Source organism: Rhipicephalus sanguineus, chromosome 6 (assembly GCF_013339695.2).
Source record: "Rhipicephalus sanguineus isolate Rsan-2018 chromosome 6, BIME_Rsan_1.4, whole genome shotgun sequence".
Taxonomy (NCBI): domain Eukaryota; kingdom Metazoa; phylum Arthropoda; class Arachnida; order Ixodida; family Ixodidae; genus Rhipicephalus; species Rhipicephalus sanguineus.
The window spans coordinates 10,749,295-10,762,884 of NC_051181.1; the positions used below are offsets into that span (position 1 = coordinate 10,749,295).

General features: G+C 46.9%; 1 protein-coding gene across 1 annotated transcript in view; it reads left to right on the forward strand.

Moving 5' to 3' along the window:
* Positions 1-13,590, forward strand: part of LOC119395595 (uncharacterized) — a 319,487-nt gene that overhangs the window by 24,617 nt on the left and 281,280 nt on the right. The window contains exon 4 of the mRNA XM_037662574.2: positions 8,027-8,171. Coding sequence (XP_037518502.1) covers positions 8,027-8,171 — 145 coding nt within the window. The remainder of the gene's footprint in view (positions 1-8,026; positions 8,172-13,590) is intronic.

Here is a 13,590-nt window from a genome sequence, read left to right on the forward strand (position 1 = left end):
AAGGGCTGCTTTTTTTTTTCTCCCCTTCAACGACGCCTCTTTCTATCTCTCCTTCTGTGATGACCCTCGCTCACTTGTCCCTGTCCCCAGCGGTGCGGTTCTTTTCACGGGAGGAACAATTGCGCTGCAAACCGCTCACGTAGGCTGCCTGGCCAGCTGCTCTCCGTGACATACAGTGCCGGAATGCAGGGTTGGGTGACAAGCTCTATCGCGGAGGCCACATCACAAGCGAACCATGAGACATCACATCCTTCCGTGTGCAGTGTACATATGTAAATAATCCCCTCTGTCGCTGTCGTTTACTCCTACCTCATTTACTGATTGTCACTACGCAGTCATCTGCTTGAGCTAGACAGCTGTCATCATAATAAACTCTCCTTTTCCTTTGTTCCATTTCTATGTACTTCCTCAAGTAAACATCCCAGCCGCGGCGGCTGCATTTTCGATGGAGGCGAAAATGTCTGAGGCCCGTGTACTTAGATTTAGGTGCACGTTAAAGAACCCCAGGTGGTCGAAATTTCCGGAGCCCTCCACTATGGCGTCTCTCATAATCATATGGTGGTTTTGGGACGTTAAACCCCAGATATTATTATTATTATTCCTCAAGTAAACGGCCATTTACGTCTACCACTCTATATGCCGTTACACACCCTGACACAATCGATCTATGTACTGAAGATTTTATTTCCCTCGGGATAGAATTGACAGCAATATTTTGCAGAGAGAACGCTATAATTATGCAGTAATTATTGTCCAAATAATTATGGTGACATGAGGGCTTCTGTTCACACTTTATGTATGATTTGCAAATGCTCAGGGAAATTCTGTTCTCGTATATATATATATATATATATATATACAGAAAAATGAAAAAAACGTGCGTGCGAAGCAATTTTATTTTACGTTTCGCTGGAGGTCTAAGCTTCATTAGATAAAGCTCGGACCCCGAGCGGCACGTAAATAAAATTGCTTAGCACGCGTGTCTGACTTTTCTGAGAATATTTCACCGAACCTAGAAACCCTGCGTTGTTTCGGCGTATGAGCAATGAGGGCTTATGAGCAAATACGGCGCTGTGCGAACATCCCAAATCGTCGTGGTCACTCTTAGTTGAAGGAAGGAAAGGAAGAAAGTAATAAATAAGTCAAGTTGACAGTGGTGACGTATAGTGCGGCAAACAGTTCCTCTCGGCTCATTCGCTAGAGCAAGCAAACAAGAAAACGGGGAAAGAAGCGCCGTTTCGGCGGAGTGGGGCAGGTGCCGTAGATACGGGCGGGAAAAAAATAAATAAATAACAGTAAATAAATAAAATAAAATAAAATAGAAATGGCAGAAAGGAAACAAAACGCATAGTGCGGCTTCGGCGACGCGCCTTTGAAGGTCGCAGGGGGCATTGTTCCTTTGCTTGGACGGCGGCAATTACTCGCTGCGAGGGGTGCATCCGTGGCAAAGCAAGCCCCGGTCCCCGCGCCTTTTGCGCTTACTTCCAGAGGGGGGAAAAAGGGTCGGTGTTCTTTTGTCGCTTACCCGTTGCGTGTTTGGGGGGGCAAAGATTGTGCATGCGCGCGAGGCCGTTTGAGAACTACAGTTCAACCCTCATGTCTATGTCAATGTGGTGGCGTGGGTGCAGGAATCCTGCCCTGTTAGTGTGGCTCTCTGAGGCGCCTGTGGTTGAAAAATCTAGTGTGGGTGAGCCTATCCCATTTGAAAAATGAATTATTAAATTAAACAAAACGGTTAAAATATAAAAAGAAAGGAAGAAGATAAGAATAAAACGAATAAAACGTAATATATATATATACAGTGGAACCCCGCTGTTACGTTCCTCACTGCTGCGTTTTCCCGGCTGTTATGTCGTTTTCCGCCGGTCCCGGCATAGCTCCCATAGGATACAATGTATTGGGAACCCCGCTGTTACGTCGTAACTGTCGGACCGTTCCCGTATGATACGTCGCAAAGTGCGCTCGGAGCCAACCGAGTGACTACCAAAGAGAGCGGCCATGGTGCATTTTGACGCAGCTTGGCCTCGTTTGACCGCAATATTAGCTGCATGGGAGGCGCAAGCAGCAGAATCTTTCAATTGATGCAAACAAAAGCATGGCCTTCGAGATTCAAATTGCAAAGATGGCGTCTATGACGTAACTGCTCGCGAAAGCAAGGCCTCCGAGATTGGCATTTACTATTGACAAAAGCATAGCCTTTGAGATTTGTATTGCACAAACATGGCGTGTATGACGTAATTGCTTGCGAAAGCAAGGCCTTCGAGATTGGCATTCACTTCTGCCATCGCGTTGGCGTAGACTCATCATCATCGTTATTTGTCGGAGAACGGGAGGAGTTCCGAGCTGGTTGGAGCTCGCATGGTCGTGCGTGCGGTTCACGGTCGGACTCGCCGCGCCGGTCGTGATTGCGTGTGCTTAGTTCTTTCATGCCTACAGCTGTTTGTGTTAAAAAAAATCACATACGTTGATTACATTTCTGTGGATGAGGCCGTCCTAAGCTCCGCGTTTCTATCCATCGAGCTAGATCGCGGCTGAGCGCGCCAAGTTTCGTGCTGCTCGTAAGAATTGAAATAAAATTCTGTACCACTAAATATTTTGCCGTTTTTCCTGTTTTTTGGCTCTTACGTTTCCCGTCTGTTACGTTTATTTCCTACGGTCCCTTCAAAAACGTATCAGCGGGGTTCTACTGTATATATATATATATATATATACAGTAGCCTCTCAGTAAACGGAAATCTGTTAAACGGAACTGCTGCTTAAATGGAACAAGTGCTTCTGACAATATTGGTTTTGTTCTCGTATTCTGCACCCCTGGTCACCTCTCAGTAAACGGAACTCCTGTTAAACAGAACATATTTTCCTTGTCCCTTCAGGTTCCGTTTAATGAGAGTCTACTGTATATATATATATATATATGTATATGGGTCATTCCATGCCAAATCACCCAGCGTTTTTCCGACCATCACAAATATGGCTGAAAAAATTTCCTCGCTTTTCTTGAAGTTCGAAACTCGTTCTGCTCGTTTATTTCTGTTGCCAAAATTTTTCCGGCCTGTTTGTGAGAGTCTGTAGTTTTGCGAAGACTGAGCTAAAGGGCATCAAACAACAATTTTTTTTTCAAAGGACGTTTATGGCATGCACTCGATAAAATGGTATTTCCGGCAAGGTAATGAAGTGATGTAACTGTAAAAATAATGACTTATTTATGTATATCGATTCTTCGAGGGCTTTTCGCACGAGCAAAATTGAATAAAGTTGCAAAGTTTGATATTTTTTTCCAGGAACAAGGCAAACTCAAAGGGTAGAAATTAATTATATACTGGAAGCCTGTTCGACATACTACAAAAGAAAAATAATTTAGTCGCTGAAGGTGTAGCAAATCGTCTGAAAAAAAATTGTGAATTTCACTTTTTTTGAGAAAAGCTCTGTATTCATCGTCAAAAAACTTGCCTTGGTGGTCGGACTAAAAATATGCATGATACTTCATTTGAAAGCTCTATGTATTAGATGAACATAGATAAAGTTACAAAAGGGTATTATTTTTTTAACTTGAGAAATATTTTTTTGAAATTTTGTATCTCCACCAGCTTTTCGCTGACGTAACTCTAGCGGCATGAAGCACTCGCAAAGGCAATCTTCAGCCCATGCCCACTGACCTGGGATGCAGACGTCAAGCATGGTGCTGTCTATAAAGCAACCCCATTTCCTTTTCCATTACTTTATAGACAGCACCATGTTTCTTTCGTAGTCTCGAGTTATTTTCAGAGCACAGAAAATATTTCGGTGCTCTGAAAATATTTCGTTGCGGTGAGAATTTCGTTCCCTCGGGATTTCGTTATCGCGGGTTTCGACTGTACCCTGTAAAGGGTCGTGACGCTATTTCTGCGGCCCTTGTTGGGAACACTGCTCAGTTTTACCCTGACCTGCAACACGGGGTGTAAGCAAACCCGTATGTACTCCTTCCTTCCCCCGTGGAAGAAACGCGCCCAGTGGTTGTGTGTAACACCTCCCCCCCACCTCCCCTCCTCCTCCCCTCATTATACCCGACAGAACTTCTCGTTCGTCTGTAGGAGAAGACAAATTCTATTTGACTAGGTGTGCTCTTCCTTCACCGTGTAACATATGCTTCCGAATGTAACCTAAGCTTCTGAATGTTCGAAAGACGGGTAGTTTGGCAGTTGCGTGCTACAACGCTGCCGCTCTGACCCACGGTGTCAAGCCCGTGCCAACTGCCTAAGCAGCACAGTTTTCCCTGCTATACGTACCGTCATTTATTTCATTTGAATTGAAACTTCAGCAGGTTAGTATCAATTCACCGTAATACAAAATAGTTCCAAAGGATGTTGAAGAAAAGAACTTGTCTCACTGAATAACGCTTTTTGGACGCATGGCTGGTCAATTCAAATGACTATGAGGGCAAACATATGTTCAAGGAATAAGTTTCAGTGCTGTATGTATGCTATGCAGTGAAGGGCTGCTGTCATGCAGCAAACAAGAAAGAGTCAATTTACGTTGTTGTGACAATTTATTTAGTACGAAAGGAGCGTCGGCAGCACTTGGTTGGAGCCACGAAAATACCTGAACATCACACACAGACAAAAAGCCCCCAAAGGTAGATGCAAACATTCAGAGAAACACTGTCGCTCAAGCACCAAGCAAAGTACATATAATCACGACTGTCAGATCAGAGCTTGTGACAGCAGAGAATGAAGGTATACATTTTGTTATTATTATTTTCCGTTATGCTATGATACACAAACTTTTACAAAAGTTCATTGGCGCTTCTTTGGTCATGTGTCCCGGGCATTGCTCCAGAAGAAGAGCGCACATGAATGACTATCTAAATGAAAAAAGAAAGCCTGAGATGCCACACCCGACACAATAAAGCAAATTGCTACCTCATGGCTTGTGTAAGAGTCATTGCTATCCTCAAACCTGCATCTGCCAGTTGATGGACACTCCTCATGAGCACTTTTTGACAGTGCATGCGCCAGCAGTCCTAGGATTCGAGGCTGTGGCAAATGTCGGAGTCGGCACTGTGCTTTGCCTCTTTGCTCTTGATCGAACCTCGTTTAGACTGCTGGTGCGATTCGATCGCTTTCTCATTCCACTGTGGTCTGCGGATGGGCATACTGCGGGTAGTACGTGGATCTACAATTTCGGGTAACAGGCAGTCTCTGTAAAATCTGATCAGTAGCGGAAGCATTTTCAATTGCCAAAAGTTATCGTCTCTTTCGATCCGCTGTACGTGGATGCCTTTCGATGTGCAGACGACGAAGTGGCAGAAACTCCTTTTAGTGATGTGGAGCTGGCCTTGCACTTGGTAGTAATAGTTATGAGAGTGGCTTAATTTAGGTGGTTCATTTATTTGGCCCCTTTGATTAAGTTTTTTAGCTGCCTCGTATGGCTCCATGTCCTTCGCAGTGAATGGGCACTTCACTTCCACGATCCCGTCGCTCCCAACTAATCCGTCTGGCGACGCTGCCAAGAACCCGTACTCTAGATCAACAAATAACCCGCAAGGTTGCACAGTAGTTTTCAGCTCTTGCTCATATAAGCGCACTGCGACACGCTCCTGTTGTCTTCCATGCTCAAGAGCAGCACTAGTGAAATTCTTCTTATAGAGTAGGGTCTTTACAAGCGTGTCACATGGTGTCCACTCCCTTCTTCGGCATACTGTGTAGAAATTCGACGCCGTTAGGCGCATGTTTCTTTCAAAATGCCATGCGGAATTATCTGCTTGTCCCCGAGTAGCATTCTCAATTTCGATCTGCTGTTTCTCATTCACCTGTAGACCAGCTAAAACAGTCTGTTCCTTCTCGGAATATTGTTCAGGTGGCATGTCCGGTCGCTGGCAATTCGGACCATAATGAAGCATTGACTCCTTCACCGTAGAGTCCTTGCGCTTACGCTGCTGGTGGCCATTTTCTTCAAACAGCTTTCTCCTGAGAGACTCTTTGTTTGCTTTTTGACAAGTTTTCTTGCTAGCGTAGCGCTTCAATACGGCTGCAGGGCTCTTGCAGGTTATCTCCTTAGATGTGGTGCAGTGCCACTGTGGCCTCCTAGAGCCTTTCCTAGAGCACCTCAATATGCGCCGCCGTTTACATGGAGCGGCGCATGAACCCTCCCGAGAAGTCCTCGCTTTCTGCCCCCGCAGCTGTCGTGTACTATCGGAGAGGTGCACTCGAAGCCGACACGACGGGGGGCCGGCGTTCCCCTTCAGTTGTGTAAGGTGGTCCATGAGTCGACTTACCCCTCGAAATTCACACCTGCCTGGCGCATTTGTGCGATGCGCCTTCCCAGCGCATTACACCGCAGCGACCATGTGGTGTCAGGTTATAGCGAGCGAGTAAGACTTGTTGCTAGGTGAGTTCGTTGATGTCAGAGGGATACATGCGCCAAGCCGTGTCTCAAGCACGGGAGACAAAAATTACCACCTTTTTCTCCTTCATGAACCACTATATAGGTACATATTAGCGCGAACAAAGAAACAAAGATTACAGAAAGAAGTGGGAGGAACCTTTCTGCTCCCTCCCACGTCCTTCTCGAGTGTTTATTTTTTGCTTTGCGCTAACATGAATCCCTTATACACTCTAAGACAAAATCGAGTATTTTGGGAGTGTTTCTGCCACACAACAACAATCGTCATCCACCTCGCGTGCTTTCCTCGCATTATCACCGCGGTCGCGGCACTTTCCGGTCACGAACGGCGCGCGCGTTATCAGCGTCACGTAGCATTCTTGACAGGAAAGTGACGAGAGCTGGGTTTTCAAGAAAGGAAACGCGACCAAGCCAGATGACGATTATTGTTGTGTGGGAGAAATACTCCCCAAATACTCGATTTTGTCTTAGACTGTAGCGAAAGAGGCACGCCCGGAGTTCGCACGACGGGAGGCCACCGTTACTCTCCTTGTGATTTATGGCCTGTGATTTGACCGGGACTCGCAAAACCACCCCTGTCTGACGTATTAGTGCAATGCGCCTTCCTAGCGAATTGCCATGGCTTACATGAACGCGATGCGCATCTGTCGCTTTCGTGTAAACGTGTTTTATGCACAACGATACCCACTATACTTTTATAAACTTATCGTTTTCAAAAACGCTTCTCTTCTTGTCTGGCTACTAGGTGCAAGTCCCAGTTCGGCTATGTCGGCTCGTCAGCCTTACGACTCACGCAACGAGTTTACGACCCTCTATTCTCAGACATCGCAAGTTCTCAGCACGGCAGACTTTCCAAAGACGTTGAATTGTTAGCCCCTAACGTTTCTCCTTCAGGCAAAAGCGGCGGCAGATAAAGTGCGAGCTGAGCAAAGAAAACAGAGAGGTGTTCGATCGCGTTTCACGAGCACAACAGCATGCACTGCGCAGATATCGAGGAATAGCTGTTGATTTCAGCCGCCAGTGCAGCAACACAAGCCTACAGGCACGCGCCTAAGATTCCCGGCCGGAGGCTATCAATCGGATGTCACTGTCTTCCGACGGCAAAGCTGTGTTGTGTGAAACAATGTCATACTTCGGGTTTCCTGCTCACCACATCAGCAATGGACGCAAATTCCCGCTACAGCAAGAATTGCTGCGTAGTCACCGATATGGGCTGCGCACAAGAATATACAGCAGCGAACGAACCGGGACCCCCAAGCGCAATAAAAGATAACAGAATCCGCAGGTCGACTTAAAACACGCAAAAATTGTTCGAAAACGCCACTCATCCAAGCACCAGCCCGCACACTCCGCGCCGTCGCGCACGAGCCAGAAAGGAGGAAAGCGCTGGTTGCCAGTCCAATCCTCCTCGCCCGATGCAACGGTCTATATAAGTGGTGTTTTTAGTGTGCAGAGTTTCAGATTGCTCTTGTTTGAAGGTGCCTTTTTGTAATGTACTCCTAAATGTGACCTATGTTCCTATTTCTGTAGTAAATATTTCAAGCAGGGCAGATGAACTGAAGTGGTGATGAGCAAGGTCTGCATCAATATGTGGGCATTGAATGGAACCTGTGATGGCCATGCTCAATGGCACCCCTCCATGCAGATCCATCGGACAATCCGGGTCCTGTCAAGTGGTCGCGACCATATTTTGACTGTGAGCGATCCAACAAGTGGGTGTACGGTGCCACGTCGCCCATTCCCGACATCTTTCCGCGTCACACACAATGGCGTCACATTGAAATCCCCAAGTAAGTGCCTGCTCATGTGATTGCTGTTACAGTGCCAGAAAGCTGACGTAGTGAGCAACCTTTGGCATAGTTTACTGCTTATCACTATCTGGGCGTATGTCTGTGTGCTTACTAGCGCAGGGGTCTGAAATATGCGGCCCGTATACTTTAAAAAATTTCCTTAATGAAGTTCTTCATGAGCGACACAGATGTAACTGGTCTTCAGCATTCTTTTCGTGAGGCACCTCATGCATTGCACCATGTGTTCAAACATAACTGTGCAACAATAAATGCATATTTTGGAATCGGTGTCCAGACTTCAGTCATTCTCGAGATAAGTATCGATTAGAGCACTGCACGGGCTCGGGCCTACCCGAAAACCTGGGCCCGGCCCGTAAAGTAGTTCTCATGGTGGGCTCGGGCTGGGCGCTCGGGTCTGAAGCTCCGGGCTTCAGACCTAGGCTCCGGGCTTCAGCACAAGCTATGACGTCACGGTGTTTGTTGCACGATTTTCAAGGTGGCGTCTGCACCCGCATTTTCTTTTCTTGAAGTGTCTGTCCCTTCAAGTGTGTTCCTGATACGTTGCGCGTACATATACGTTTCACATTTTATCTCGATAAAACGATTATTTTTTTTTATGTGGGTCAAGCTATTTGGAGAAGTTTTATGAGCGACAAGTACTGATCTTTTGCTTCTTGCATACGGAGCTACTTGATTTATCTGAAACGGGCGAAGTGAAAGTAAATAGACCAGGGGCTTATATAGCTAACATCTCTCTATTCTGTGCTTTATTGGCATTCCTTATTATTTTATATCCCAAATATTATTCTGTAATCGCAGTGATAAATGTAATATAATAAATTTATAGCTATAACTTATCATCGCAAGTGCGATCGCGGAGCCCCAAGGCGGGCAAGCCTTCCTGCAAGTTCCAGCCCTCCGCCAAAACCAAAAGACTGCGCGGAGTCTCGTTGCATAAAATCCCTAAAGACATTCTTTTTCCGTGGCTCCGTCTAGGCTCCCAGAGGTCATGTGACGCAAGATGGACATGCACAGCCTGCTTTGTGTGCCCACACTGTTAACATATGAGCATTCGTCTTGTTCCACTATATCAGTGGCCTCAAGCTCTCCTCAGCTAACGGGCCTCATTCACAAAAATTTACTTCCGCAAAGGCCAGTATAGTGACGAAGGTAGGAGTGGAGGGTGGGGAGGGGGGGGGAGTAGGGAAGAATAGGTTCTAGCAGATGTCAGATAACGTTGCCATTTGAAAGACCTTTTTAATATATCATATATGGGTAACTTCTGAAAGGCATATTTGGCGGCAAGTTTCCACCAACATATCGATACCATCTCCACAACGACTAAAATCTGTACGCCAATTCATCACTATAGTGTTTTGTTTCACGGTTATGCATCAACACATGGTGGCTGCAGGCGGTGCCTCACGAAAAAAAAATGCTTTAGACCTGTTATGATTGTGTAGCTCAAAAACGTACTTATAAATAAATGAAAAAGTGGGACGAAGACAGTCATGTGCGGGCCGCAGGCCGCTAGCCAGAGGTCCGCGGGCCCCGTGTTTGAGACCCCTGCACTGCATAGTGCGAGAGCTACATGATAGTGCCCCAACAGCGTTGGAATGTGCAGGAACAGCACAAGTCCATTAAACATGTATATTCATGTATAAAGGCAAAATATATTAGCTTGACGAGATATCTGGCTTGAAATAAGAATCGCGAATTCCATGCCGGGTGATGTCCCCTTAGCTCGAATCGTATGCATTCAATGAGTAAGCGTGGAGAAGCTTATTCGCACCTTAATTACCAAACTGGAATGAACCCCGAAAATAGATCGCAATCACTTCGTCCATCTACTGCCAGTCCTATGCCCACCAGCGTAGGCCACCTTCTATCGGTGCAACATCGTTAGGAAGGCATACACCAATATATTATGAAAAAGCAAACAAACAAAAAAACAGTCCTGTGCAAGCCGTGCTTAACAAACACTGCTGAAAACTGCAAGGACAAGCTCTCAGAGGCATTTATAGATTATATTGAAGAGTGACACAACGTTCGGGAACGAGAGAAATGAAGGGATCGGCTGGACAGCTATTTTCATTCTGCAGAGGTCCAAAAAGACCTCCTAAATTTGCTCCAGTGGTGGAAGTCAAGAACGACGACTGCCGACGCCTTCACATTTCTCAAGGCAGATGGGCGCCCCTGCGGCTAGTGCAAGCAGTGCAAGAAACTTTAGCGCAGCAGGAAATGTGGTGCAACGGCGCATGGTGTGCTTAAGTGGAATCTCTTTATAATTTGATTTTTTGTACAATAATATGTGAACACATAAACTATAAACTTTGCCACAAAAGTTTATAGACTGTATATAATAGCAGTGGTGCGGTATGTGAAAAAAATGCTATGACAAATAGTTGCTTTTCTCCATTCGGCTTCTTATATGTATTTCCAAAGTCCACGTGCCGTGCCTGGTTGGTTATAATTTTTATCTAGGTTAGTGTACTTACAACAAATCTAATAAATGTGAATTTTTTTTCTGTACTTCTCTTGATTGGCAAGGTGCTACTGTGATGAAGATATATGTGCTACACACCCAGAAGGGTGTACTTTGTCGTTACAGTATGCTTTAGAGGGAGGAAACGATTGTTGGCATATTAGCAAGTTACGCTTCCACAATTCCAAAATCACCATGCCTGCCGCGAGAAGACGCATGGGAAGCGCAAAAATGCGTAAAAATAAATTATGGCTGGTAACGCCACCATGAAATTCCCGCATCAAACGCGTCATAGATTGTGACGGCGTCTGTTAGGTCGTACGTAGTTTCTAATCGGTAAAAATGAAGTGCATTGTCTTCCGAGGGGGGCCATAGACTTGACATACGAAGCTTCAGGAAATTTCGACAAGCTAAAGTCGCCAAAATACGAAAAATACGCTTTGAAATCCGTGTTGTCATGCGTGAGATTTTGTGGCGAAATTTGAAAATGAAACATTGACCGTGATTTTCTCCTTTATTAATGAATCTCTGTTGGTGAAACTAACGACATTAGATTTCTCAGAGTACAATTTGTCAATATAAGCCGATTCAGTGTTTCACTTTCGTGTCCATTTTAATTTCAATAGAGAGTGCAAAAAACAAAGTGAAGAGAGCGTTCTGTTCTCTCTCCTCTCTGTTTTATTGAGCTCCTTATCAAAACCAGACTCATGCTGGAAATCACTTTTCTTCCTACAATATCTGCCACAAAACGCTCTTGATGATCCCGAAGGTATTCCTAGAAAATTGGGTACAGTACACCACTGCCGAACAAACATTGATTGTATCCAGTATGTCCTCTCAACTGTTTCCACGGTGAACCAGCCCCTTTTTACAAGAAAGCACCGTAGGTTAAAGTACACTTGCTAGCCAAGCATGCGCCAAGCATGCGTAGATATTTGCCGCTTAAAACGCTCTTGCGGTCGATTCTATTTCAGGCAACACCACCTAGATTATTGGCTCGGGCGAGGCCGGGCCGGGCCCGGGTCTCGCTTTTAGTCACCGGGCCGGACTCGGGCGGGTAAATTTGAACGAGTCCCAGGCCCGGGCCGGGCCCGTGCAGTGCTCTAGTATCGATATCGTTATCTGCCGCTTATAGGCGACTAAGAAGAGGAGGACAGGTTGGTTGCTGTTTTCGCCATCTTGATTGTTGTCACCCTGATCACTGTGTAGATATTGTAAATACTCCCTTCTTCTGTTGTCTGCCCATAACATCTTTGGTGGAGGTAGTAGGTACATGCGAAGCACACCACGGAACTTTGCAGTGGGCGTCCCTTGTGGTCCTTGTAAAAAAGAAAGACAACACCTGGTGGTTCTCCGTTGACTATCGGCATCTTAATGGAGTACTGACACAATCTTGAGACATCGCAAAAGGGGCATTTTTCAGTTCTTTGGTATGCAGTGTCAATGCTCTCCACACAGCGGAGTACACATATACCGTAATTACTCGAATCTAGGCCGACCCCAATTCTAAACCGACCCCCTAAAGTCCGAAGCCCGAAAAAAAAAACTTACCTCGAATGTAGGCCGGGTAAAATTCACAAAGAGAAAACATTTATTGAAAATATGAAGATGAAACGGAGCAGTTGGTTCATCATCAAGATGCCGCGCTCATTCCGAGTCGTCGTCGCCGATCTCTTTGTCGCTGTCCTCAAACAGTGCGCAATCCTCGGTGCCATCAAGCGCATTTGATATGCCACACTTCTTGAAAGAGCGCACGATCAAAGTTCCTGGGATGTCGTCCCACGCTGCAGCCTGCCAAGTAAGACAGTGATGCCCACTTGATGCGGCCCGTCGGCGTCAGCTGGTGGCCCTCGGTGCTTAACCAGTCCGTGTATAATCCCCGCAGGCGATCCTTCAACGGCTTGTTGATGCAAACATCAAGTGGCTGCAATTGGCCCGTCATATCACCCGTTATCACGGCGAGGTCGGTGTCCATTTCAGCCAGCGCAGCCTTGACGCTGTCGGTCAAGTGCCCGCGGTACGAGTCCAGCACAAGGAGAGAATGCTTGCACAGAAGGGCGCCTGGACGCCGCCGCCATACGATATTCAGCCACTCCTCGGCCATGGCGCTGGTCATCCAGCCGTTCTCGTTGGCCCGCACAATGACGTTTCGCGGGAAGGCCTCTTTGGCGGGCAGCGTCTTCCTCTTAAAAACGATATAAGGAGGGAGCTTGTGCCCGTCCGCTGTGCGGCACAGCATCACAGTCGCGCGCTGCTTTTCATAGCCCGCAGAGCGCACCTTCACTTCCTTGGCCCCTTTTCCTGAGACTGTGTACGCCACCGGCATATCAAAATACATCGGCGTTTGGTCCGCGTTGCCGACTTGGCCTAGCAGATACGCTCCCGCTTCTCTCTTCCGAAGCACGAAACGCTGGAACTCCAGCAACTTCTCTTCATAGTCAGCCCGTAACTTTTGGGCGATTGAGGTGCGACGACGGAGGCTGAAGCCAAAGCGCTTCATGAATTTCTCCAGCCAGCCTCGGCTGGCTTTGAAGTCTGCCGCCGAAACACCTTGCTCCCTTGAAAGCGCCCTCGCCGTCGCCTGGAGCACTTCCGTTGTCACTGGAAGGGCAGCTGCTCGCTGCGTCCGAACCAAGTCGGCCAATGCCGTCTCCATTTCAGGGTGACGGCCTTTCCGTGGACTGGTAAAAGCCAGCCTCTTTGCGGCGCACGCGAAGAGCTTCTCCCGTTGGCCCCTCCAGCGACGAACATTCTTTTCGTCCACTCCAAAGTCCCGCCCGACTTGAACGTTGGAGGACGACCCCGCGGCTAGCACAAATTTCCTTTTATACGCCGCACTATAATGACTGCGCTCGTTTGGCGCCATTGAGCTACGTCACACACAGCCCACTCGAAGCAAGACTCGAACTGACGAACGGCTCGCCTCAGCACTCG